The 27414-nt window shown below is 37.3% G+C and overlaps 4 protein-coding genes and 2 long non-coding RNA genes across 7 annotated transcripts; 4 read left to right on the forward strand and 2 right to left on the reverse strand.

Moving 5' to 3' along the window:
- Nucleotides 1–377: 377 nt before the first annotated feature.
- On the reverse strand, nucleotides 378–21052 carry zgc:136858 (uncharacterized protein LOC678543 homolog). 2 transcript variants are annotated; one of them, XM_051381881.1, is made up of 20 exons: nucleotides 19816–21052; nucleotides 6319–6388; nucleotides 5960–6062; nucleotides 5743–5857; nucleotides 5476–5650; nucleotides 5251–5362; nucleotides 4794–4900; nucleotides 4011–4137; nucleotides 3801–3921; nucleotides 3627–3712; nucleotides 3368–3504; nucleotides 3229–3288; nucleotides 3074–3137; nucleotides 2887–2981; nucleotides 2316–2444; nucleotides 1710–1824; nucleotides 1494–1631; nucleotides 1157–1323; nucleotides 982–1064; nucleotides 378–786 (listed from the first exon to the last, which is right to left on the reverse strand). In XM_051381881.1, the coding sequence occupies exons 1-20, from the start codon at nucleotides 19923–19925 to the stop codon at nucleotides 591–593; spliced, it is 2310 nt and encodes a 769-aa protein (XP_051237841.1). In that variant the 5' UTR covers nucleotides 19926–21052; the 3' UTR covers nucleotides 378–590. The 2 variants fall into 2 exon arrangements, with proteins under 2 accessions (XP_051237841.1, XP_051237842.1); XM_051381882.1 differs by lacking the exons at nucleotides 378–786; nucleotides 982–1064; nucleotides 19816–21052 and adding an exon at nucleotides 7034–7635 and having other exon boundaries at nucleotides 1174–1323; nucleotides 1744–1824.
- LOC127352967 (interleukin-17 receptor A) lies at nucleotides 7347–11470 on the reverse strand. Its single transcript, XM_051381883.1, has 11 exons — nucleotides 11268–11470; nucleotides 11129–11150; nucleotides 10692–10829; nucleotides 10451–10569; nucleotides 10229–10349; nucleotides 9786–9833; nucleotides 9530–9687; nucleotides 9362–9436; nucleotides 9196–9265; nucleotides 8646–8741; nucleotides 7347–8560 (listed from the first exon to the last, which is right to left on the reverse strand). The coding sequence occupies exons 1-11, from the start codon at nucleotides 11430–11432 to the stop codon at nucleotides 7680–7682; spliced, it is 1893 nt and encodes a 630-aa protein (XP_051237843.1). The 5' UTR covers nucleotides 11433–11470; the 3' UTR covers nucleotides 7347–7679.
- LOC127352971 (troponin I, cardiac muscle-like) lies at nucleotides 15901–17514 on the forward strand. Its single transcript, XM_051381887.1, has 5 exons — nucleotides 15901–16196; nucleotides 16301–16432; nucleotides 16509–16598; nucleotides 16707–16877; nucleotides 16968–17514. Exons 2-5 carry the CDS (start codon nucleotides 16328–16330, stop codon nucleotides 17049–17051), a joined length of 450 nt encoding a protein of 149 aa, XP_051237847.1. The 5' UTR covers nucleotides 15901–16196; nucleotides 16301–16327; the 3' UTR covers nucleotides 17052–17514.
- LOC127352973 (uncharacterized) lies at nucleotides 17840–18604 on the forward strand. Its single transcript, XR_007881216.1, has 3 exons — nucleotides 17840–17878; nucleotides 18136–18175; nucleotides 18581–18604. It is a non-coding gene; the product is annotated as an uncharacterized LOC127352973 (long non-coding RNA).
- A 2008-nt stretch (nucleotides 21053–23060) lies between the features above and the next one.
- Nucleotides 23061–24228, forward strand: LOC127352972 (uncharacterized). The gene is made up of 2 exons (XR_007881215.1): nucleotides 23061–23230; nucleotides 24056–24228. It is a non-coding gene; the product is annotated as an uncharacterized LOC127352972 (long non-coding RNA).
- Nucleotides 24229–24305: 77 nt separating this feature from the next.
- tnni4b.2 (troponin I4b, tandem duplicate 2) lies at nucleotides 24306–26603 on the forward strand. Its single transcript, XM_051381886.1, has 5 exons — nucleotides 24306–24390; nucleotides 24771–24902; nucleotides 25028–25117; nucleotides 26180–26353; nucleotides 26459–26603. The coding sequence occupies exons 2-5, from the start codon at nucleotides 24798–24800 to the stop codon at nucleotides 26546–26548; spliced, it is 459 nt and encodes a 152-aa protein (XP_051237846.1). The 5' UTR covers nucleotides 24306–24390; nucleotides 24771–24797; the 3' UTR covers nucleotides 26549–26603.
- The last annotated feature ends 811 nt before the right edge of the window (nucleotides 26604–27414 follow it).

The following is a 27414-nucleotide window of genomic DNA, read 5'->3' on the forward strand; positions in this document are numbered from 1 at the left end:
TATATTACTTTATACTTCAACTCTACATTTCACAGGGAAATATTGTACCTTTTTTTACTCCAATACATTTATTAAAAGCTTTACATACAAAACATAGAATCAGCTCTGTCGTATTGTTACAAGTTCATCTATACAATAGTACTGTGTATGAAGTAGATCTAAAATCCAGCATAGTGAGTATTTTTGCTTTTGATAACAAGTTCTTTTACTTAAGTACAATTTTGAATGCAAGACTTTTTCTTGTAATGGAGTATTTTACTTATGAAACTACTTCTTCTACCACTGATTTTAAATATATACCTTAATTTATTATGAGAAGTGAGTACCTTGTTTCATATTTTATTTACAAGGATTTGTAATAAAGAACTCAAGCAAAGTTTAGGAAAAAGTAGTCCATTTATTTATTTTCCATATTATCAATTGTTATATAACAATATAAAATATCAAATACAGTTTTAGATGAATGGTTTTTGTAAAACATGTCATCTTACATTTATTTACTCAGTCAAAGGTTCATGTTTCAAGAATCCACTCATAACTTTAAACCTTTTTTCTTTAGTAATGTTTCAAAATTGAAAATATAAATATTTTCAGTCTATCCACATGAAGCTGGGTTTGGGCCAGTAATGAGTCTGGACTTTGTTGGGATCCACAGAGTCTAAGGTGAGCGTGGGGGCGATTGGGTGCGGTGACCCCAGGGACAGCCGTGCAGCCAGCAGCCCCATCCGAACACAGCTGTCGGTGTCTCGACCCTTGACAATCCCAGACATTAAGGCCCCTGCAAGGCTGCAGACAGAACGTGGATGAGAGCGCTTGGTTTGAATGGGTTAGGCATGATTTTGTGAGCGAGAGAAAGTACGACAGAGACGGGCAGAGAAAGAGGTCATAGGAAATGAAAAGTGAATGAAACTAAAGCAGAGGAAGTTTGGAAAATAAAATGAGAATAGAGAAGAAAAAGTAGGTCAAATAAACGTTTAGCACCTATCTCCTGCTCCTGACACATTCATTGTCTCCTCTGCTGTAACAGTCAGTGCTGGGTAGTGAAGAGCACAGAGCTGCCTCCTCTATAAACACAGGTACAGTAAACATTTTTACTTTCACCATCATAGTAATCATCATCCTCATCACCACTAGTTTAAATATATTCTGCACATACCCTCTTCTGTTTTCTTGGCTGCAGGTTGACAGAGCCTCCATCATGCTCTCCACACACCAACAGTCCATTAGCCCCGAGAGTCACCACCAGACAGAGAAGATGCTCCAGAAGGGGGCGTGAGAGAGCCACAGCAACACTCAGCACTTCGTCATGAGAGCTCGGCAGCACTGCCAGCCCACAAGGCAAAACCACATCCTCAGCTACAATCACACTTTTTCAATTTGCACCCTAACTGTAACAACTGTGAGTGGGATATGTGTTTGAGAGCACACAGGAGTAAAGAAACCAATAAGTCCATAGTTGAATTATTAAATGATCTTTAAGGAATACAGGTTACCTTCAGGTGTTGGGATACCAAGAGTTTTGTTCATGGTGCACAATTCTGCCAGATTCGGGGATGAATAAGACAGAGACTTCCAGGCGTCTGAAAGGAAAGGCTTACAAGCCTTTTCTGAATCTGTGGGCTCATACCAAACTGTGAAACACATTGCGTTAAAATCAACAAAAGCTTCTGTTCGTGATTATCATTTAGTGGCCATCTCCCTGTGTTTACCATTGATGTTGCGTTTAGAGGCAATGGAACATACATAGTTGATTGTGGAGACGGGAATGTTTCCATCGAGACACACGAGAGTGGCTGATGAAAGCTGCTTCTCAAACTGTGACACCTAAGGAAACATATTCAAAGAATAAAGAAATTAAGTTAGTAAACTTTATTTCTATTGCCCCTTCCAAAACAAGAGGTGCGTCATAAAATACAATACCATGAAACACAACAAAAATTTCAGGGAAAGGTCAAATATAGAAAAATAAAACAAAATATGAAACAAACTAGGGCTGCAAATAACAATTATTCTCATTATCAGTTCATCTGTTGGTTAAATTCTTGATTAATCAAACCATGGATTATGTCATTAAGTAACATATGAGTCTGCACGCAAATCATCTGCCCACAGGCTCCAGCCCTTTTGTCTAGTATGTGCATGTGTTGTTTCCTGTCCATTACAGTGCAGGATGGTGCATGTGACTATACAAAGAGGTAACTACATTTATTAAATATTTTTGTTTTTGGGTTTTATTATGGTTATTAATATGGCACAGGAACGCAAATCCTGGGGTAGACTTGCTAAAATTGAATCGATTTGTCAGTATAACTTACATATTGCTCTGTGATTTGCTGATGAATGTCCATGTCTCCCAACCCAAGACTCAGTTCTCCACTCTCAGTGATAACAGCACAGTAAGTAGCTGTGCTTTGCTCTTCTAGCCTGGCCACAGCACTTGTGTTCTTACAGAAAGAAGAAACAAAGTCAACAACTTAACATTTGCACTTTTAAAGGACCAGTGTGTAGGATTTATTAGCATCTAGTGAAATTGCAGGTTGAACTAACTGAACACCACTCGCGTCTGTGGAACGATCTGTGGAAAGTGCGTAGGAGAAACTACAGTGGCTGCGGAACTATCTATCCTATCTACAGCCAGTGTTTGGTTTGTCTGTTTTGGGCTACTGTAGAAACATGGCACTTCAATATGACTCCATGTAATAAAAACAGTTCATTCTGAGGCAACAAAAACACAATGATTACTGGATTCAGGTGATTATACACTAATGAAAACATACCAATTAATAGTATTTTCCATTTCTGCCAATAGATCCTCCTAAATGTTACACACTGGACCTTTAAGTAAAAGAGATTCTAATCATGTTTGGTAATAAACAGTCGCCGTACCATATGTTTACAATAGTTTAACACTGCATCACTGTGTGAATCAGCTCCAGTAGCAGAGATGAACAGGGGACTACAGCCTAATCGACTGAGAGAATCTAGAAGAAAAGATCAAATGTACTAAGTGTGAGACATCAGGTTCAAGCTACTGACGAAAACGTGCATGAGCATTGTCAGATTAAAAACCGACCAGCAATGTTCCGACCTACACCACCAAATGATTGACAGACACTTCCTGGGTTGGTCTGTCCAAACTGAAAGAGACAAGAAGCCGATAAACCTACATGGTATGATCTTATGAACTGGAGTTAGTGGGGATAAATACGTGTTATAAACTAAACTTACAAGAAGTGATTTCGTTTTTCCTTTAGCAAGAAAATCAACGTTTATTCCTCCCACGACAACCTGTAAAAGAAAAACACAGAGAGTACTGTATTGTGCCAACAATTGGAACATTTGGTCTATCATGTGTGTTCATACTCACAATATCTGACTGTGAGTCTGATGAGTGTTTTCCATGATTACGACTCTTGCCATTGAAATTTCTCTCGTTTATTTCTCTTGACAAAGCGCAGGCTATCTGACTGCCAACTTTAGCATTGTTATGAATGAGAGCAATGTCTGAGAACATAGCAGGTTAAGGATATTTAAGCTGTAATATACCATAGAGGACTTTTTTTGTTTTAAAAACAATTGATATCGTCCTCTTGAGTTCTCAATGATTCAGACTTTCAGCAGGATACTGGCCTGAAGGGACTTTCCTTCAGTCATTTCATTGACTTTTTGAAGAATGAATGGCGTCACATCTCTTCCTGTTATACTTTTACCACTGAGTACAAAAAAAAGGAAACAGAAAGTTGTTGTTTTTCAACTGAAGTGCTTTACAAAAGATTACAAACCACAGAGACTTCCTGTACCTTGCTTCTGTTACTGCAGCCTGTATGGCTTCCTCTATATGCTGGCCAGCTGCTGCATACTCCTCTGGGATGGGCACAGCTAACAGGACACCACTTTGGAGACCCAGTGACAGAGTGCTTGCTGCAAAAGACAGATCCACATTCATAACCTTTCTGTGTTCAAGGAATCAATGAAACTATTAACGTTGAGGATATAAAATGCTCATATACCAATGAGTTTCGCAGCCTCCTCAGGGTTGCAGACTTGGTACGGGGAAGTGAATCCGCTTTGGGGAGAGAAGAAGGCTGGGAAGTTCTTCAGTGTCCCATAAGTGGCTACACAGACACCCTGCGTCTCCTAAGATACACAAGAGATATATCTAACAGGCCCCTTTCAACACCGCTCTGTCCAACATCTGTCTTTGTGATATAAAGCTTGCTGTACGTATGTTCTAACACTACCTTTATGTTAAAGGCCCAGTGTGTAACATTTAGGAGGATCTATTGTCAGAAATGGAATATAATATTTATAGGTATGTTTTCATTTGTGTGTTATCCCTTGAAAATCACCATCGTTGTGTTTTCATCTGCTGTTTTTATCTACAGAGGGAGTGGGTCCTCTTCTACACCACCATGTTGAAATGCCAATGTTTCTACAGTAGCCTAGAAGGGACAAACCGAACACTGGCTCTAGATAGGGCCTTTTGCGTTTTTTTTTTAAAGTTTTGTTTGGAAAGGCAGGGTGAGGTGCGGTGTTTGTAATCTGCAACTTTGCTGCATAAATCCTCCACTAAATCTTAAACACTGGTCCTTTAATTTTATTTTTAGGATTCGCCAGTTAAAAAAACAATAGGAAGGAAAACAATCTGTGGTAAATAAACTACAAGCCTATATCATACATAAAATATGACATATTTGTTTGGGTAACTTAAGTACTCAAATGGGAAACACAGTATCAGATGTGCCATTGTACAGTGACAACATGACCCTGAAAAATGATCTCAATATTCTTACAAGAAACTCGAGAGTGCGGCCGATGTCCAGAATAGACTTGACACCAGCAGAAACCACTGCAATGGGAGTCCTGCCGAGCTCTGTCAGATCAGCACTGATGTCCAGACCTGGAGGAATAGTAATTGATTCAATGGTGACTAATGGTAAGCCTTCACATAACTATTACAAATGCCAAATAGTTTACATGATACTAACGTATTCTTCTACATATCACACCAATAAGAGTTTTGGTGTCCTCACACATGGAGGCCTTCCACCAGGTGGGGTCACCCCTGGATCATATTTGTGACTCCATAAGCACACTATTCTCTGTGTCCAGATCAGTCATTTAATAGCTGATAAACCTGATTACAGGATTGTTCACTCTCCACGTGAAAAGGAGGCCAAGACCATCCACTCAGTCTGTAGTATCAGTATGTGTAAAAGTCAGGTGTGTTTCCCATCAACATCTGCTTACTGTTCTCTCCATCTCTGTGAACTCCCCCAATGCCTCCAGTGACAAAGACAGGGACGCCAGCTCGATGTGCTGCTATCATAGTGGCTGACACTGTCGTCCCCCCGGAGAGCCCCTGAAAAGATAACATTCAGGACAGCGTTCAGAACACCACCATAAAGGACTCAGGAGTGGATGAAACCCTGAGATTATATGTGTGTGTGTGTGTGTGTGTGTGTGTGGTCTCACTTTGCTGATGACATAGGGCAGATCACGACGGGACACCTTCAGGGAGTTCTCACAGCGGGCGAGGAAGTCGAGCTCCTCTGACGACAGACCAACACGGACTTCTCCCTCAATCACTCCAACCGTAGCTGGAGTGGCTCCTTCGGCTCTCACGATGGCCTCCACCTCCTTTGCCGTGCTGCATTAAAATATTAATGGCACTCAGTGATTAAAAACAACTATGAGCTGCTGGTATCACAGTTTATTGACACTTGAGAGTTAATGTGGTACCTCAGGTTGTGCGGATAGGGCATGCCATGTGTGATGATTGTGCTCTCGAGTGCGACCACTGGTTTGTTTTCTGCCAGTGCCTGTGATACAGATGGATGAACTCGGAAGAGGCTGTCTGAGAGAAGAGGTCGTGGATCACAAATCATCATTATCATTATACATTTTTTATGAATGTATACTTTTAAATGTTTGAGATATAAGAAGAGGATGCATTTACCATTTTTGCACAATCTGCTCTGATAAGTTGTAATTCCTCTTCTCAGGATGAGTGCAGAGGCTGTCTGCAGCATCCTCATTCTGCTCAGATTTTTAGGGAGACCCTGAAAATATGAAGTTTTTTAATTTAACTGTGAAAAAATGTGTCCGCTGATGGTTTCAATCATCTTTTGCTATTCAATGTTTCTTTCATTGTTTGAGCCTGATGCTTGCAGAGTGATCTATCAAAGACTATGGTCTCCCCTCCACCATTCACATATATACAGCGACTGTAACTTAAATTCTCTGTAGACCAATCTTTAACATAGTGTTGTATATCTCACACAAAATGATTGTCCAAATCAAATCAATGAGCATTACCTCAGCTTCTTGAAGGAAAAATCTATCAGGCTCCCCAGTTGCATCACACCCTGCAGTGTGTTTTCTGTCACTGCAAGGCAGAAGTCCAATTCAGCCATTGTGAGGATTTTCTTTGCTCCAGTTAGTTGGGACAAAATCCCACCGCCCTCCCCCCATTTTGGGGCCACTCTCAGAAACTGACACCCACATTCCAGAGCCGGGGTCGGTACTCTTATCTTTTATTCCCCTACTTCATTGCATTTAGACACCACAGATTGTTAGCTGAAATGTTTTAAACTGTCTGTAACTTAGAGACAAAAAGCCAAGCATTTCAGTCAATGCTTTACAGCTGATTTTGTTTGTTTAACACTGGCTTTAATGGGATATCTCACCAATGACTCTGTGTGGATCAGAGACACATCAGCACAAATTACAACTAAACCTGAAAAGCTACAAGGAGTTTTCTACATTAACTTTGTAGAAAAAAACATGCCCTATGCAGTCAGATGCATACTCCATTTACCTGTGGTACAAATATTGACTATTTAATCAAAATGTTTCATATCCAATCCAATCCAACTTTATTTGTTAAGCACTTTAAAACAACCAAAGTTGAGCAAAGTGCTGTACAGGAGAATAAATAAGACATCATATATTAAAAAGAACATAACATGTTACATTCAATCATCTCATAATAAAGAAAAACAGTGTCCCTCAAACAGGGTTTAGTGCTTACCTTCTCCAGTGTAACAAAAATGCTTGAAACTTTGCCCAGAAGGCTGAACTTTGACCCAAACACTGTTGACACAGCCCACATGCATCAACCACAGATCTCTGTGGTCTAAAACTACTCTGGATTTGTCTCCTGAGTGAAAGCAAGTGATATTTAACATTACTGCAATAAAAACACTGCAGAACACACACAAAGACACACAAATACATGGTAAATTACAAAATATAAACCATTAAAGAAGTAATGAATGTGTAGAAAGGGTCCACATACCTAATTTTGGATGCAGACAGAATAACTGATTGCTTTTCAGATAAAATCCAATCCAATCAAGTTTATTTATATAGTGCATTTGAAACAACCAGAGCTGACCACCAAGGGCCATACAAAGCGAAGTGCACAGCACATCAATAAAAAGTGCACCTAATACTTATAAATGACAACAAAAGAAACTATATATAAATATAAGGCAATAACAAATATGTGCCAAAATGTAAAAACAGAGACAGAACAAGACTTGAAAGTTTCTTCGAAAAGTGGAAAAGATCTTTATAGTTGTCTCAAAACTTGAATCACATACAGTGATTACTGTACATTAAACTGGCAGCACGTTTTCAACAATAAGACGGTTGAACTCAACTGAGGTGCACATTTAAAACTCTTCAGCCATGTTAAGTCCTGTTGTGTCCATAGCAAAATCACTTTCTTGTGCCTTTACATGACTGAGGATGTGAGCTGAATCAGGCACACAATGTGTAATGAGGGTTGTGGTTGTTTCTGCATTGTCATAGATCTCAGCTGAGGTCTCCTCAACCTGCAACTCTGAGCTTTCCAGTAATTCATCTTCAAACCACTGTGGATGCTCCAGCTGGTACGCATAAAAAGCCTCTATGGCATCCCGCAGGGCTCTACCTGAGGCACAGTGATAGTACTCCTCCTCTGAAAGCCCTTCAATGTGATTCACTCTGCCGGGTCCGTGCTTTTCAGTGCCCAGGATCCTGAAAAAGATTTCCTCAAACTGTTTCATCAGCTTGTATCGGACCGTAATGTTGAAAGGTGAAGGGATATCCTCTTCAGAACAAACATCATCAAAGTAAGCCACTATGTACTTTTCAAACGACGCAGATCTGATAAAATGGGGGACGATGAGGCTGAGGGCTGGACTGAGCATGTCACCTATGGGTGAGCGGGCGTCCTCTCTCAGAAAAACCTGTTTGTCACCACACATGGCTCTCCATTTGGCTTGTACTCCCCGAGAGCACAATACTAATATCTTACCTGAAGACCTTTCTATTTGTTCTCTGTGCCAGTCCAACCACTGGATGCTTCCCAACACTCCCAGTCTTGTAGAGTCCAGCAGATCCAGGACCACTTCAGTGCCACATTTGGTCGCCAGGAAGGCACAAAGCTTGAGAACAGTGTTTTTGTATAATGGGTGATCGAGGGAATAGATGATGAGGACTCTTTTTCTCTCTTGCACTTGAAAGCCTTCTGGTTGTTCTTTGGCAGCAGATGAGGATGGGATCACAGGATCTGAGAGAAGGGTGAAGTCCAATGATTAATTATCAATTCAAGCTGTGTTTTCTATTCAATACAGTACATTAACAAGAAGGCAAACCTTTATGAGAAGCTCTCCACAGTAAAAAGATAAGATAACAACCAATGAGAAACAGCCCCACAGTTGCCTTTATAATTAAGGTCCGTGGTGGATAATCTAAAAAAAAGGAAAAGAAACAGCAACCCAAATAAGCACAAATACAAAATACATATGATTAGAATAAATAATGATAAAATATATACAATATTATGCCAGTGATTCCCAACCTGGGGGTCAGGACCCCTAGTGGATCTCAAGATAAATCTGAGGGTCTTAAGGAAAAAAAGAATGTCCTGCTGCATAAATTTGCATTATTATTATTATTATATAGTATTTTCTTTGCTTTTTTTGTGAAATATGGGATTGTTTTACCTCTTTGGGTCTCAAATATTTATTAAAGTAAGACAATCTGAGAAGTTTAAAAGGTCAAAACTCAAAGATGTCTGACACCTGCAACAAGTAAATGAATGCTGTCTATTTTAAGGGGGTCAAAGCCAAAAAGGTGGGGAACCACTGATTTATGGAAAATGGAAATCTATTATATACTGTATATTTCAAAAATCGTACTTACACAGACAGTTATTGATTATTTTCTTGGGGCACCAACAGTCATTCTTGCACTGAATAAAAAATGGCTGAACCTTTAGAACAAGCAGAGTCAGGTGATGTTATATATCTACAACTAAGATTTCCTTATCAACTGTGAGAACAGGACATTAAATTAAACCTGAACTTACCACTAACAATATTTCACATTCATGGAGCTGCCACAAACCAACCTCAAATTTCACATTTAGCGATGTTTCGTTTTCCTGTTTGTTCAAGAAAATAACAAAGTGAGAGTGCATCTTGATACCATGTGTGCGACAGCCCTGGAGTTTAAGTGACAAATTCAGTATAATTACCTTTGAGATGTTCTTTGAGTAATAGAAACTCTGACTCTGGATGGAGACCTGGTATTTCTCAGAATATTGTGCTGCCTCAAAACCCACAACAATGGATAACTTTCTATGTTCCTTATCCACAGACACATTAGCAGTTATGTGAGGATCCCATAGACTACCTGAAATAACAGATAACACATAACATATGCAGAATGCAGACCTAGATGGTCCTGAATCTCTTGTAGCAGTCAATCAAAAACTTCAAATTAAAATTTACCATTTTGCAGACACATTTGGGTCTTCTGGATTCTCCTGTCGTCACATCCTGATCATGAAAGTGATAGAAAACATTTTAAAGTTTGTTTTGTGTATTAAATCACTCAGAGAATTATAAAGAAGATGCAAATTTTACAGTTTTTTACAAATCCAAAAAGTGATTAAGTGTGACAAATGTGACAGAAAAGATTCATAAAATATATATTAAACTGATCCTTCTTCGTCTTCTGTTGCCTATACACACTTGATATTACTTTGTGAGAAGGCTAGGAGTTAACTGTGGTAATGATAGCTGAGACATTTACTGTGACAAGAACAATGTCAGAATCAATATAACCTGTAACCTTGTATAGCAAACTTATTTGTATTACTTATAATAAATGTCTAGCATAGTAAAGGTTTTTTAATTCAGATTTCAGGGATCTGGATCTGGAGGGAACTCACCTGGGATGGTAATTTGCTTTCTAATCCTGTAGTCTCCATTTGCAGGTTCTGGCAAATTAAAAATGGTCATCACATATGTTTGCCCTGGCTCTACCACAACTCCATCCAAGGAAAATGTCCACTAATAAAGAAAAACAAATCCTAGGTGACTAATCTGTAACATCTATGTTGCTTGCCACTGTTAAATCAATAGTTAAATATATAAATATGTTGCAATCATACCTGTCTATCGTTTGGATTCCGCTGTTGGCTGAAATTGTATGAAAACTGCACACACATGCTTTGATTTGTATTTTCATCCAGAATATTTATCTCTGATCCATGAAGTTTGAATATACCTGCTGTGAATAGAAGAGTATAATTCATACGAATGCTTTCTCTAATGATTTTCACCTTTGATGAGACGGTTGGTTTACAGCTTGTATGCATTGAACAACACCGTAGTTTTTAAATCATTACTTACCATCAGCCTTTAGTTTCCAGGTCACATTCACAACAGAATCAAGCCCATGTTCGTCCATCCAGACTCCCACATGCTCAGGATCCCATTCTGGGCCGCTAGGAGCAAGTTGTGCGACTGTGCGTTTGTCTGAGCAGTTATCTGACATTTAGGGAATGGAGTATTTAGTATTATCATGTTGTAAATATTTAAAGGTCCAGTGTTTAACATTTAGAAAGATCTACTGGCTAGATGCCCCTAAATCCTACACACTGGTCCTTTAACTTATGTGTACTTATGTGTGTTATCCTTTACAAATCACTCCACCGTGATCTCTGTCACGTTTGGAATTAAAACAGTCAAATGCAAAGATATTGACAAAATATAGTCACCCCTTAACATATTGGTTGAACTTTAATCTACTGATTATACAAATTAAGTATACAAATTGTTATACTTACTAATTTTGCAGTTGTCAAGACCCTGGAAAAAGAACACAAGATAAGAGTGACTTCATGAATATAGGACTATAAATTCCCCTCAGTTTACTTTTATAATATTTCTTGTATACTTATTTTGTACAATATATTGAATCCTCACCTGTTGATTGCAGTCTGGACGCTTGTCCAGAATCCTAAGAGAAGATGACACTGCGAGTCCAGCAGTCAAACAAGAACAGAAAAAAATAACGTAGCTCATTCTGGTCTGGCTCCACAATACAGCTTTAAAAACTATCGAGCAAATAAGAACAACAATCAAGTGCATTTGGAAAAATGGTTCAACAGTTTGCTTGAACAAACACAGAGACTGGTTACAGTGGTCTGATCTCAACCAATGGAATTTGCTTTATGATCTTATCAGGTGCTGGCATCTGAATACGTAGGAAGGATGCTTTTATCAAATGTGGTTGGTAGTTTCCATTCACATGCAGAACATTGCATGGCCTAAAAATGTTTTTCTACAGAATTACACAAGAAATAGAAGTTTGTCTGTCCTTATTGCTGTGTGTATGTGTCCGAGTATCATCAGTCACTGGGGGGCAGCAGTGACCAACTTTACAAGTAGTAAACTTCCTGTAGAAAACTGCAAGCTGGTGGCTGGAAACAGGTTAAATATCGTCCTAGACATTTCTTACAATGTAAGTTGTTGAACAAAATCTAATTTATTCACATGCTTAAATTACTTTTATAGTGACAATTTTTGGCGTTATTATTTTTTATTATTATATATATTATTTATTAGCAAATAGTAAAATGTTGACAGGAAATCAGAAGAGAGAAGAGAGAGAGAGAGAGAGAGAGAGAGAGAGAGAGAGAGAGAGAGAGAGAGAGAGAGAGACATACAACAAAATGACAAGAAAATCAGTGTTTTAAACCTTTAAAGGCCACCAGGGTACCCCTTAAAGAACTTCTGACATCCAGCCTGACCTCACATAACCCCCAGGCGACATCACCTAAATATACAGATAACACTACAGAACTGTCAGGCCAGAGGATCAACACATGAAGACCAGGGTTATGCCATTATACCACTAAACCTTTAACTATTCACTGCTTGGCTCCCAGGGATTATATTCTATAGGACAAAAATGTGGCCGTGGCTATGTGTTAATTCCTGTCGCTTTGTCTCAGTGTTACGGTGTCTCCTACTGGACATTGTGCTCAACTGTATCACATAACACTAAGACAGACGGACAGACAGACAGAGAGACAGACAGTCATGTGCCACTGAAATCTGACCAGAATAGACTGTAGAGGTTGTATTTGATCTCTCCTCTGTGTGAGAGTGCTGTCATGGCATATTGTGAATCAGAAGCCATGGTGACTTTGATCCCAGTATAAAAATACACCTTTATTCAGCACAGCTACCAACGGTCATAATGTGACGTGTCGTTTTGAGGAGTTGACCAACAGGATTGAGCATTTATAAGCAGAGGACACACAACTAAAATGTTTTTACATTATAATACACTATAATGTAGCTGTAATCAGACATAATTAATTTTTTGTGTTTATCTGTTGATTTGTCTGCAATTATAACTCCTCCTTTAAAACACAAGTTTAGTTTTGCTCCAGAGGCCATAAGACTTGTAAACAGCCACAGTAAAAGAAATATTTTACCTCATGTATAGACTGATAAATGCTCTTGTCTGGCATTTTGACACTTTATATATATATATATATATATATATATATATGTTTTAGAGAGAGGAAAGGCAGCTGCGGTAAGCCTACATGGGTTGAGCTACTATATATATAATATATATAATACTACTTTTTGACACACCATGTATATAATATAAATATAATTGTCTTATACGGAGGTTTAAACCGTCTGTGAATGATTTGCAAATGTTATAAACAATTATTAAATGCTTCAACACACTGTAAAAACTTGTTTATGTATGTAATAATATATGCTGTACAGTAGTATCAAGCATTTTTGAACCATGCATACACCAGTTACAGTTATAACTGCTGACAAATACATAAACTCTGTATTTTCTTACAACTTTATTTATGTTTTGTTTTTTAGTCGAGCCAATTATGTCTCTAGGGATGACAATGTCTGTCTGTTTACCCACCCACCTGGTCCAGACTGAAATATCTCAACAACTATATAACAACAAGCAATTGTGTGTTTGACATTCACGGTCCCCACTGGATGAATCACACTGACTTTTCATCTAGCATCATCATGTTGTTATAACTTAAATGTATCGAGTACATTGGTTTTTGAACAAATACCTGCAAAACTAAGAACATTCCCATCATCCTCATCTGAACTTTGTGTTTAGTACTAAATGTTGAACACCTTCTTAACAGCATGGTACCATGATAGCACAGCAAACTTAGATAGTGAATATGGTAAACATTACACCTTCTAAACAGCATGTTAGTATGCTAATTTTAGCATTTATCTCAAAGCACCAATGTGGCCAAGTATAGCCTCACATGATAAACGTGGCTGTAGACTCCTAGTTGTGGAGAATAAAACTGTTTTATCAAAATACTTTAAACTTGACGCTCAAGTTAATAAACTTCAAACTATCAACTTTTTAAAAGTGACATTAAAAGGCAACTTTAAAACAACAGGTATCTGATGTCATCCTTTGTCAGTAGATCCCATGCCACAAATTTAAAAAGCAAACACGCTTAGGGAACCTGATATCTGCAGAGAGGATAACTCAGCTGTCAGTTAGGTGAGGGACGTATGAAGTGTGCTCTTATGCAATGCAATCACATGAAATAAATGGGTCACGGGTTGAGGGCAAATCAAAAACGGCTGCATTGTGATACACGAATTGTCAGGTGGACAGGGGGTCTATTTTAGTCAGCCATTCAGAAGAGACTTTGAATGCATAAATCTTTCACTATAATAACCATAAAGTGCTTTTTCTTTTCCTGACTCACCATTGTTGCTGCCCTCACTGATTTCTTCTCACCTCCAAGGTAAGATTCATATCAAATAATCAACCTATGCTGTTTATCAAGAAAATATAAGTCAATCAGATTTATTATAGACATTCAAGCGGGCTCTTTAACCTAACATTACATGATTAAGAGACCTCTGCTGTTGTGACAGTATATCTAAGTACCAGCCTACATGTGTTGGTCCGGGTAAAGTCAGGTCCGGCTTTAATATAGTATTTATGAAGTAGTAAAGACTGCATATCAGCATGCCCCTGACACAGTTGGTATTTATGTGAGGGAATCCATGCTATGTCACTACTTTTGTCAAGGTCTTAAAGCAACTTCTCAAACGTGGCTCTCTGGGGATGACTTCTACGACGCCTCAAGCTTCTTGATGATCTTTTGATCCTCTAAGTGAGGAAATGTAACCTGAGGCTTGAACTGCCTGCCAAAGTATTGGCGGCTGGTAACAGCGCGCTTGACCCATTGTTGTGACCGAAAAGCTGGTGTGATAAGTGATGATGGTTTGCTCGTATGAATTGGCAACCTCCTGGGTGGAGTGCAAGGCTGAAGGGTTCCTAAAATTGCCTGCTACTTTGCTTGTTTACCTTGACTTTCGCACCTTGTCAGGCTGGCTTAATTTAAATTGGATATATTACTGTGTTATGTTAGAAGCATTGAAATGCTTTCAGTCTTCTCTAACACCTACATTTATTTATTAATACATAATGCCATGTCTAAATGAATTAAAAATAGGAAGTAATGTCATTGTAAAGTCACGACTACACAGAGAAGGTCAGATAAAGTGAGAGAAACAGACGAGGGAGTAAATATGATAAAAGAGATTATGTTGATTAACAGCTCATTTAAAGGATAAATGCAATGAACAACCTAGTAAAATAGAAAATGAGCAGTGTTGTGGATCCTAAAGAATCAAGATTGAGAACAGGTTTTTTTTTTTGTTTGGTGTTGTGCCTCTCTCGGCTGCCAAACCTTTCTGCTGCTTGGCTTTCTCTGGCATCATCAAGGCCACAGCAGCTGCTGGGACACAGCAAAGCACGGCGGCAATGTGGCCAAATATAGCTGTACAACAGGCCCCTCATCAGCCCTTAATAACAATAGGAAGGATTATGTGGCCCTGGAAGAATACTGGAAGAGTATCTGAAAGCCCTGGACAGTATTATAATAAATAAAACTGTTCACTAGTTGGATTAACATTAACAGTAGAAAATACTATTGAGACATTGATAAATATTTATAATAATTATTTATACTAGGTCTTGTCTGTAAATCTAAAAATTCATGCAATGCAGTAAAAAAGATTATTCTTTGTTTCTGGTCCAAAGGCACTATAAGCTCCAGACATGTCTGAGGGGTGAGTAGCCTCAAAATATAGCCACAATTCTGCACACTATTTGTATATATTAATTAATAATAATACATATTTGGTTATTTCTTTGCTTTTGTCTACTTTTATTATCATGTTGATGAAGACCGGTGAGTGAAAATGATTTCTTTCACAATCATGAAATAATAATACTGATACTGATTCAGAATTATGCATCTTATACTTAAAAAGACATTTGAAAACTAGGGATGCACGATATGGATGTTTTTAAAGTCGATCCGATAACCGGTAATTACCTGCTTCTCACGGCCGATACCAATAAGATAACTGATCATTTTGTATTTTTGTATTTTAAAAAGAAGTTTATAACCTGTCGTTTTTACACAGCTGAGAGTAAGAAGGGTTGAGACGTAGTGAGCTCTGTTCTAACCAAATCTTATTATATATAATTTTGTTAACACAACGCAAACAAAGAAAAAAAGTTCCTTAAAAAAAACGTCGAACATAAATCCTATCAATGGTTTTGCATAAGAATTCAAAATAAATGATCATTCATAACAACCGATAATTTAATGGCTGTTATTTAATTATTCCAATAATTTATAATAAGATAAATTTCACATTATCGGCGGATAATTTATCAGTCCCGATAATTATCGTGCATCCCTATTGAAAACCTATATTAATGACGGTATTTGATGTATAAAAAGTTCTTATCTTTCACAGAGAAAGTCAAAATATTCAGCAACACGCCGGCTGCTTTTGAAGGTGGGTCTTGTAGACCTTTAGGCCACATGTGAACAGTATTTTACAGTATGCCACATGCTGCTTTAGTTTTTATCCAGGCCTATTAACGCAATACTATCTTACAGTCCAAACTGCTGAAAAAGGCAGCGTCTATGCTGGTGGCTGAAAGTGAAGCAAAGAAACACGAGAAGGAAAGAGTTGTGAGTGAGTGCTACCCTCCACTGAAGCTGTCAGGTCTGTCAGTCCAGGAGCTCCAGGTACTGACAAAGTAAACCATACCAATCCAGTTATTACTATTTCACATCATCTTGACAGTTTTCTTTTTCTTAACAGGACCTTTGCAAAGACCTACATCGTAAAATTGATGTTGTAGATGAAGCACGTTATGATATGGAGATTAAAGTAGCCAAAAATGAGATAGAGGTACAGTGAACCTGAATCAGTAGGTCACAAATAAACGTTCATACATTTACTGATCAGGATGTTGTAGTTGTGTGGTTATTGTTCTTTTTTGTTGTTATGTTTGTACAGATCCAGACACTGAATCAGAAGATCATCGAGCTGAAGGGTGTAAAGAGGCCCAGCTTGAAGAGGGTGAAGAAAACTGCAGACGACATGCTGGGTGCACACACTGACACCTCAAAACTCATGAAGGGTGATTTCAAAGTCAACCTTAAGACAGTGAAGAAGGCGGATGAAAAGGTAAAGTCGGTGGTTGAGACGAAATCATCCACAAAATAAGAAACTGTGTTAAAAAAACATTTCAATACAATCTAATCTCTGTCATTGCAGAGGGAAGAGGTGACTGACTGGCGTAAGAACGTGGAGGCCATGTCCGGTATGGAGGGCAGGAAGAAGCTGTTTAATTCTAATTAAGAAGGTGCTTTTGTGTAACAAATATTTTGGGAACACATCATCTTTCCTGAAGTACACCTTATGTTGGCAATGTTCAGTTTTCTTTTTTCATCTTCATTTCAGAATCATTGTCAAAAATCAAGAAGGTTTGCGTTGCAGGGTTGAATAAAAAGGTTTTTGTAAAGAATGATGCCATTTGTAAAAGATTAAATACATGCACTTTTTTAGATTATACTGTATTAGTATAACTATAAATAGTTGTCTGATCTTGCTTTAATGTCAACTTTTATGTAAAAAATACCAGTGTATGCCATGATTGTAATAATATAAATTGTAGCCTTTGCATATTGAAAGCGTGCTAAAGAACAGGCTGATTAGCTTCATGAGTGTGTCTTTTAAAGTGCAGTATTTGTATTATACAGATGATGGCGTTGATGGCATTATCTGTAATATATGTGATGCTGATTAAACAACCATAAAAACATTTCTGAATTTCTTTGGTTTGTTCAGATTTCCAGATTACATTTTTATTCATATAATTTAATTTGTTTTATTTTATTCAACTAAAGAAGACAGACTAAGATAGATAAGTTAATGGGGGCCAGGGCTGTCCCAACATCCTGTATTCCTAATGCCGAGCAATGGGGGTATAGTTGTAAACCTGGTGTCGGGGGATGCCATGTAGAAGTGTAGTGATATACAGTATATTGTCAGGACAGAGGAGGCTATTTTAGTTGGCCACTCACAGAAGGCAATAGGAGGCATTAAATTTGACTTGAAGTTGTCTTCTTGTCATTTAAAGACAGACACTGCTCACCACAACAGGTTTTCTGCACAGATTAAAAAAGGTATGTTGATTTTTCTGATGATGATAGTGTTGATATTTAAGAAAATTGTATCTGTTGCAATTATCTGGAATCAATTAACAACCAACAGGAGCCTCATCAGGCAGATGGACAAAGATAAATGTGCAAATTTACTGTAAATGTTAGATTTGACACAGGTTACCAAATATTATATATGACAAGACCAAAAACATTTAGTTGATCAATTTAATGTTTAAATTCACTCAAGGTATTACAATTATAATATGACTTTATTACAGTAGCAGCGAACCTAATCATCTTCAACAATTTTAACAAAAGGTAACAGGAAATGTTTTTTATTACAATGATGATCCACATCCTCATTTGTAACATTTATTTCTCTTCTTTGGCAAAAGATACATTGGATTTTGATTCTGATCTGGCTGCCATGAAAATGAATTTACTCCAAATTGGTTAAAAAATGTATATCATTCAAACAATCTGCAGCACTCAAGTGTGAAGTGTTGCTAATTTAAAGGCTTAATGCTGGTATGTTACCATACTGAGGTCTGGATGACTCTTGGCTCAGTCAACAAGATGTGAATAAACAGAATGAAAAAGACTCTAATTAAATAACTACTTAAATGAAGCTGTGTTTATATTACTGCATGTATGTACTGCTACTAATACTGTGTCTGAATAATGCATTTTCTGACTTTGGTATGAATGATTTCATTTTTACAGACAAAAGCCAGCCATGTCTGAGGCGTAAGTTATGATTTTCTTTATTATGTAAATCAGTATTTGTAAAATCAGAGTAATTATTTGTATCCTTATAATATTGATACTAACACTCATCTTATTTCTTTTGCCTTTTCCATGTCATAATGTCCACCATAGACCGGTAAGTCATTTATATAATTAATGATAGTTAGGTATAAAAACAATTCTCATTTAGAAACTTACGTTTTGTTGTATAACTGCTGATTCATTTGTCTACTGCTTTTTTTGTAGAAAAAATCTAAGATCTCTGCATCTCGCAGACTGGCTCTCAAGGTATTTATCGTCTTTACTCCAACTGATAAAAAAATTATGATCCCCACTGATATTTAAGATATGATCTGTTAATAATTCTCACTTTTCATTAAATTTAGACTAAGCTGCTGAAAATGGCAGCTGTGATGTTGGAGAAGGAGAAGGAGGAAAAGAAGCAGGAGAGAGAAGCTACTTTGAATGAGAGACTTCCTCCGCTTCAGCTGTCTGGTTTGTCCATGCAGGACCTTCAGGTATGTGCAGGTCACTGAATGAGCTACCCATCATACATGGTTCAAATGCTCCACACACAAGCATCCCTCTGACGTATGTAGATGCCATGCATACAACGTGTTCATATGCAGTAGGTGTATTAGAGGACAAGGTGCCTTGTCGTCAACATTTTATATTTTGAGCATTTAGCTGACACTATTATGTAGTGCAAAACTTTAACCTATAAAAAATATAACAAGTAACCACTAATAATGAGTGTAACAATTAACACAGTAGTAATGAAGGACACCAGGCTTCCTGGTGTCATGTGTTGCATCAACAGACTATAACCTCTGAGTTTGCAACAAGCCAGAAGACTGGTGGGCTCTCATTATTTTGTTCAATAAACATGATATGATTCTCTCTCGGTCTGCAGGCTCTGTGTAAAGAACTGCACCATAAGATCGACGTGGTAGATGAAGACCGCTACGACATTGATGTCAAAGTGGTCAAAAATAACAAGGAGGTACATGTTTATTCAAATTAATTTGATTTACATTTGGATTTAATTCATTATTTACTTTATGGATGTGTTTATTGGTCTTATTCATTTATATTTATTGTTAGTTAAGTTTTAAAAGCTTACTTGCTGAAGCTTTCATACATTTTTGAATTCATTTTCACTGTGATCTATTGAGATTTGCTTAAACTGGCACAAATGCATACTTACTTACATGTTTAATTGTTTCCTGCAGATTGAAAATCTGTCCCAGAAGATCTTTGAGCTGAAGGGTAAGATGAAGCGACCTGCTCTCAAGAGGGTGAAGATTTCAGCTGACGCCATGCTGGGAGCTCTGCTGGGCGCTAGGGTCAAAGAGTCTGTGGACTTCAAGGCCAACCTCAAGACAGTGAAGAAAGAGGACGAGAAGGTAAGTGAACGTGTTGCTAAAACATCAGATTGATTTGTTTTTAATTAAACTGAATTGGAATTATGCTGTTTTTTTTAATTTTCAAGATTATGTCAGGGTGGGTTGACTCCTTGGTTTTAAGATTAGATTAGGTTTTAAATATCCAGTGTGTAACATTAACGAGGATCTATTGGCAGAAATTGAATATAATATTCATAAGTAGGTTTTTATTACGTTTCACTATGTTCTACTATGTTCTCTTTTTGTATAATCATCTGAAAATAGGAATTGTTATGTTTTTGTTAACTTAGAATGAGACATTTATATCCCAGGAGGGACAAACCAAACACTGGCTCTAGATATGGTCGTTTGCAGTTTTAGCGCATTTCGCAGCGACTGTAGTTTCTGCTTCAAGCTTGGAAGGGGAGGGTGAAGCGAGGGAGTTGCAGTCAGCAACTATACCGCTAGATGCCACTAAATTCTTCACGCTGGACCTTTAATTATGGCTCGATGCTGTGGTATTGCTTGTGTTATTTTGGGGTTATTTATGTGAAAGTACATTATCACTAAGAATTATTTTCTTCTTATGAACAGAAAGAGGAGGTGACTGACTGGCGTAAGAACGTGGAGGCCATGTCTGGTATGGAGGGCAGGAAGAAGCTGTTTGATGCCGGACAGTAGACAGACTATATTTGTGGACATTTTAAATACAAATGCTGATTTACAGTGGACAAGAATAGAGAGGAAAATTAAGTTAATTTAATTAAAATTAAATGCCCCTGCTCACAATAGTAAGTCAATATGTGTGTGTGTGTATAGATTTTTGCATTTTTTTGGTGCCGGGACTTGGAAAACATTTGAATTGTCTAGACTTTCATAACATTTAAGTATATAGTGAGATGTGCTCGTTGTGTTGGGAAAACACTGGTGTATGTCATGATAATAAATACTTCTGATCAACACAGAATACTGATGCTGCACTTTTCTTTTTAAATCTCTACTTTATTATCCGAGTTGCTTCTTGACACTATCTGGGACACAACATCAGCCATAAAGTAGCGACAGTGCCAGGACAAGGCAGTTGTCAACAGTAACAGCTGAGAACAAAGTTGTTAAATCATCTTTGTAAATCAAAGCAGACGTAACATTCACATTAAGAAATTTGAACATCCAAAAATAAGAGAGGTCGCAGGTTCAGGGCTGCAATAAACCCTCAGTAAAGCAACCAGAGCACACAGTGCCAATCAACACTACTATGATTGCTAAAAATAAGAATTGGAACTGAAACAATTCAGTCGATTAACTGAGCAAGAAAACTCATTGGCAACAATTTTATTATTTATTAATTGTTTAAACATATTCACATATAGTTCCAGATTTGCTGCTTTTCTTTGTCTAATATGTGTAGCAGGGTCCCGTTTTGGGGCTAATAAATTACGTGGTATTGGTCCATTGGTATTGGAATAACTCTACTTTCACTTTGTACTCTAGTGATACCACTTCTAAAGTGGTATATGCACAACTGCAAAGATACACAAAGAAGTATAAAGGGGGGCGGTGGCACATAAAAGTCAGTTCAATAGGTAAAGTGAGTACAACTTGGCCTATGTAAACAGTTACATAATACCTTCTGTGGCTCTGTAGGTCCTTTGTCAAGTGTGAGAAAATAACCCTTAATGAAGATACAACTGATTCAGCAAATATAAAAATAGCTTTCACTGGTTAACAAACTGTTCCAAATACATAAAACCAATTTCAATGAACAAACAGTGAAGATAACCATGCATGAACATTAATGAACATGTCAGAATAACAGGAGGTTCAATGGGAGGTTGTTCTCTACATTCTGCTGATATTGTGTGAATGCAGCATAACAAACAGATGCTGTTAAATGCATTATGGGAAATGTAGGATCCAGTGTTCTTACCCATGTAAGGGACTAACAGTGAGGAATCAGTTTTGACCATTCTTATTTCTAATCTGTCTCTTATGATGGAAGTGCAATAGTAATTATCTTGAGTACTCCCTTATATCCAGTACTAGAAGTGATTTAAATACTACTGACCCCAGGTTTGTACTTTGCTAGTATTGTTTATTCATTAACTGCTGATCTATCCTTTAAGGGCCTGACATTTGACTCCCTGTTACAACAATGACGCAGATTGAACTCTGGTTGTCTCAGTTTACACAGCATCAAGTCCTAACCAGCACCTGTCCTTGTTCCATTCCTCCCCTAAATAAAACCAGAATATGTTTGGCTTTGTTGCACTACCTCCAAGGTGGCGCAGTTATATGCTATCAGGCTATAAAGGTATGTGTCATCACACACATGCAAAGGAATAGTGATGTATATACAGTAAGGTGGCTAGAGGTTGCGCACTCAACGTTACACTACTCTAAGTTTTAGGGACGATGTGGTGAAAGTAAGACAATACATTCAAATGGATGTAAGGAGATAAAGTGAATCATTTTTAAAGTTGCAGCAATAAATCAGACCAGACCTCCAAATGGGCGCGACACTATGCTACTACGCTACACCGCGGCTTTATTTGATTAAAAGGAAAACAGGTTTACGTTGCTTCATTAATTCTCAGGTTTTTAATCTTTATTTAGTTTCTTAAAAATAGAATTAGGATGATTACCATGAACTAAGCAATGAGAATACTTTTTATATTGAAGTTGACTTCTTCGGTCTCAGTTGGTGACACTATTAAGTGCCCATAGATGGACATCTTGTGATGGCCAAGATTCACACTTGGACCGTGCTGTTTGCTCTATAAATAAAGGCACAGAACAAGTGAATACTAGCACTGATTTCTTCTTTCCGTTTGACTCCTTGACAACTTGATCCACACTCCCGGCAAGCTGGCCCTGCTCAAATGCAAATGTCTGACACTGACCCAGCATTAAAGTGTTCAGCTCTTAAAATGTTCAGTGTCACTTGCACCAACAGGTGGTGTCAAAACCACACAAGATACACAAATGAAGTTTTATTACCCCCTTTCCTGTCTGAATATTGTGGTGATGCTATGTGCAACAGTAAATGTCACCATTGGTGGACCGAGGGAAGAAGTAGTACAGACAGGAGTCTATTTTAGTGAGCCATTCACATTTGGCAGAGACACTATAAATCTGATTGATTATTCTCCATTGTCTCTCAGAAAGTCCCTTGCTGCCTCCCTCACACACACTTTTCTTCAGGTTTGAGGTACGACGCAAGGAGCTGTTCAGTTTCAATAAGGTACAGAGTTGTTACTATCCTGATACTTGTGTAAATTTGTTGTGGTATGTTGAAGTGTTGAGCTTAATTCTTTGACTGAGGAGTACCTTTAACTAAGGAGCATGCTATGAGTTTAAAACAATGACCGACTTGTGTAGAATAAAATCTCGATAATTCAGAGAAAAGTTTTGTTTTTACTTTGTTATTTCATCTGGATATTGTTGGTAAAGATTAACAGCAAGTTGAACATTGTCATTTTACATGCCTGTGGATTATCTGGCCATTCACCTTTTTTGTCACCTATGCAGAGACTCTTGTCAGTTATGTTAACACATGTACTGACTCAGCACTTTAAGGCTTTGCATATTACATAAGTGCTTTTAAAGCTATTAAAGTCATTTTTAATTATTTAGCATGTAAATGAAACAGTAAACCAAACTCTGCACATAACCTATTATTTAATTTAGTTGCAATATGTATTTAAATTTGTAATAACATTTGATTCTTGTGAATTTTCATTTGCACATGAAAGGGAAGAAAACAAATCTGTCTATATCATTCTTTGAATACACATGCAGTACATTTTCACAATAAAGTAAGAAAAATTTAATGTATAAAAGCAAATTTTTAATTGTTTGGTACATAAAATATGCCAATCCACCTTAAACGGCACCAGGGGAACAACTGAGTAAACAGTAAATATCTTTGTGCGCCCAGCTTTAATGGACCAATGAATGTTTAAAGTGGGTGAAATACCTTGACCTGGGAGGTTTAAGAGGTCATTAATCTTCAGCCTACAGCTCAATTTAGGTGTTATCATCATTATCATTTTCTTTTACTTTCCAGTTTTAGTGGGGGAATTTAAGACAACCATGGCTGATGGGTGAGTAAAATCTCTTTTGGTTTATTTAATAGCACTCACTGTCACCTTTAAAGTATACTGTAAAACAATGTATTGATATTCATTTCGTAAATATTCTGACATGTATTTTCTCCCTTGTTATTGCTCCAACAGACCTGTGAGTATCTATCACACAATATCTTTCATATGTACTCTTTTCAATCCTCTATTTGTCTATTGTCATTAAATACATATAGAGCATTGACTATAATGAAAATATTTTATGTCTAAATTCTAGAAAAAATCAAAGATCTCCTCCTCTCGAAAGCTGGGGTTGAAGGTGAGTTCTTCTTTATTAAATATTATTTATTATCTGCATTTATTAAAATGAATTGGATTTTCATATAAAATGTTAGAAAAGCATATCATTGTGCACTTCTCAAAACCTCAGGAAAAAAATACTGTAAATATTTGAAAAGAAAGATATGCAACAAGGTTGCTAGCATACAGAAGTGGTGTGTACAGTATTTGTAATATGAGAAGTGGTTGTGATCTGCATTGCAAACTGCATTATACATACAATTTGCAAATGTAAAAAATATCATATTTTATGAATTAGTTAAAAATTCTGGTATGTATGTGAACTTTTGGTCTAATCTAGAGATCCTGATTATATGGGGAAAAGCCTTTTTCATCGATTTATTTTGATTTCTGCTTCAGATCAGACTGTTGGCAGTCGCTGCTCAGATGCTGCAGGAGGATACAGAGCAGAAGATAAAGGAAAGAGAAACTGCTCTGGCAGAGAGAGTTCCTCCTCTAAATCTGTCTGGTTTGTCGTTGCAAGAGATGCTGGTATTTTATTTCATCATAATGTTTTTTAAACATTCTTCTCTCACAATTCACAGTTCTTCCTTTTTAAGTTTGTGTTTATTGTATGACCACTAGAGGGTGTCTTTTATTTTTTTGTTTTTATACAGGATCTTTGCAAAGACTTGCACCACAAGATTGATGTAGTAGATGAGGAGCGGTATGATATCGGCCTCAAGGTGTCCAAAAACCAAAAGGAGGTGAATAGCTCGAGAATGAATAGGAAGATAAAATGATGCATGTGAAATGTTTTTAAGTTACTGCAGTCAGTGTTTTTACTATGACGACAGGGTCACAATAAAACAGAGCTAAACAAGAACGAACACTGCCTCCAAGTGGCAGCACTGAGAATAACAAGACCTCTTAAACAGCCTGTTGTTCTTCAGGGATGCACTCTATGACTTTGTCAAATAATAATAATATAAAATATTTTGGAACTCAGCACACAGTTGTGTTTCAGAAAGAAAGCTGTGGCGAAAGTGGAAATTTGCCATTTGGCTGCGAGCACACAACCTGCTCCGCTGTAATCAGTCAAGAGTTATTCAACTGACTCAAACCAAGACATGACACTGCAGTAAATTATGGACGGCTAACTTGTTTGGAGCCAATAAATTATTACACTGATACAATTAAACCCCAGACAGTAACACTTTATATTTTATATCAGGGTTAGAACAATAATAAATTGGACAATGATTGGCTATATATCAAATATGGGGTATTGAGCAAGCATGAGGTTCACTGCCAGTAAAACAGATATCACAATAGATTACTTAAAAAATTAAATTAAAAAATATAATTTGTTTTGTAGTAGTATATTGCAGTTTCTCCGACGTTGTACTGACCCAGCCTTAAAAAGCTGATAACTTTATAGGAATTTGATTACTTGAACAAGTGTTATGTATACAGTTATCCACTACAAAATCTAAACAATTTGTTTGACAAAAAATATCTTAATTCAAGTCCACATATGAGTTTCTTTGTGCAGCATTAAAAGAAACCCTGTTACATTTTTTTAAAATTAAATTAGTTTTAAATTACTGCGAACTTTCAACTCTCAATTGTACATTAATTACAAGTAGATATATTGATAAAATGTGTTAATAAATGAATATATGGACGTGAACAAGTGAGCCGGTGGGGAAGATTTTATGAATCTTTGAGCTTCCGTCTACACTCTGTTCATGTATGTGTGTACTGTATAGTCTACCCACAATGGTAGAATAGCAACAGCACAGTCCTTTCTATCACCTGATTTCCAGATTGGGGACATGAATCTGAAGATCATTGAGATCCAGAGTAAGTTTAAGAAACCGACCCTGAAGAGAGTGAAGATCTCCGCTGAAGCCATGCTGAGCGTCCTGCTAGGCTCCAAACACAAGGAGTCCATAGACTTCAAGGCCAACCTCAAAACAGTCAAGAAGGAAGAGGAAAAGGTAAGCCTGGTTTTAGCTTTATAGGTCTTTGAAACCAACTATTTTTTGGTCAAATTATCAGTTTTATCTCGACTGTATGTCCATGACATGTTATGTTACCAACAGAAGGAGGAGGTGACTGACTGGCGTAAGAACGTGGAGGCCATGTCTGGTATGGAGGGCAGGAAGAAGCTGTTTGACGCATCCGGCAATTAAAGAAACATTATTGTTTAAGAAAGCTTCTTCTTCTTATAATAAATTCTTAACATTACTTAGTGTCTTACCTTTATTATATCCATTTATGAACTGCCGATAGTAACCACGATGACCTTGCTAGCAGTGATTTCATAGAAATAAAGGAAAATTAACTGATGTTTATATAAAGTTTGAAACTATTTTTAAAATACTGACTTTGGTACTATTTTCAGAAGTTAGACTTTCAGACAAAACATCAGTATTTCTAGGAACAGTTGTGTTTTCTTTGCCTTGTATTAGTGGTGCAGTGACTGTTTGCAGACTTGTGATGGCAGCAAAACTCTTTCAAACCATCGCAGCATACTCTGACACAACTCCTAATGTGTTTCTGCTGTCTTGCCATCTAGTTTCTCAAACATTCAAAATGTATCGGCTATTAAAGACATAATGCTAAAAAAGAAATGGTATGATTGCGGTCTTTGTTCAAGTGATTGCGGTGAGAGTATGTTATCTTCATATTTATGTACTTGATACAAACATGAAACCAACAATGTTCTCTCAATTGAAAGATGACAATCCTGCCACTGTTTTCTTCCAATGTGTAATATAATAATCACCTTGGACTATACGTGGGATCAACTTTAATTTCTCACACATAATGTCGGACTAAAGCTCCTTCAAGCTTTGCCTTCTCCTCCTTAGCGAGGAGACAGAGGCACTAAGAAAGCATCGCAGGTGGACGGTCCAAGTAAGAAATTTCACACTTCATACTTATGGGATGTCAGAGACGCAGCACAAGAATGGCGAGGACGGTGGGGCTATTTTAGTGAGCCACTCACATGAGCGCTGGAATCTATATATCTACCCTCTTTCTGTCCTTCTCGTCT

The sequence above is a fragment of the Dicentrarchus labrax genome, unplaced genomic scaffold, assembly GCF_905237075.1.
Source record: "Dicentrarchus labrax unplaced genomic scaffold, dlabrax2021, whole genome shotgun sequence".
NCBI classification, from domain to species: domain Eukaryota; kingdom Metazoa; phylum Chordata; class Actinopteri; family Moronidae; genus Dicentrarchus; species Dicentrarchus labrax.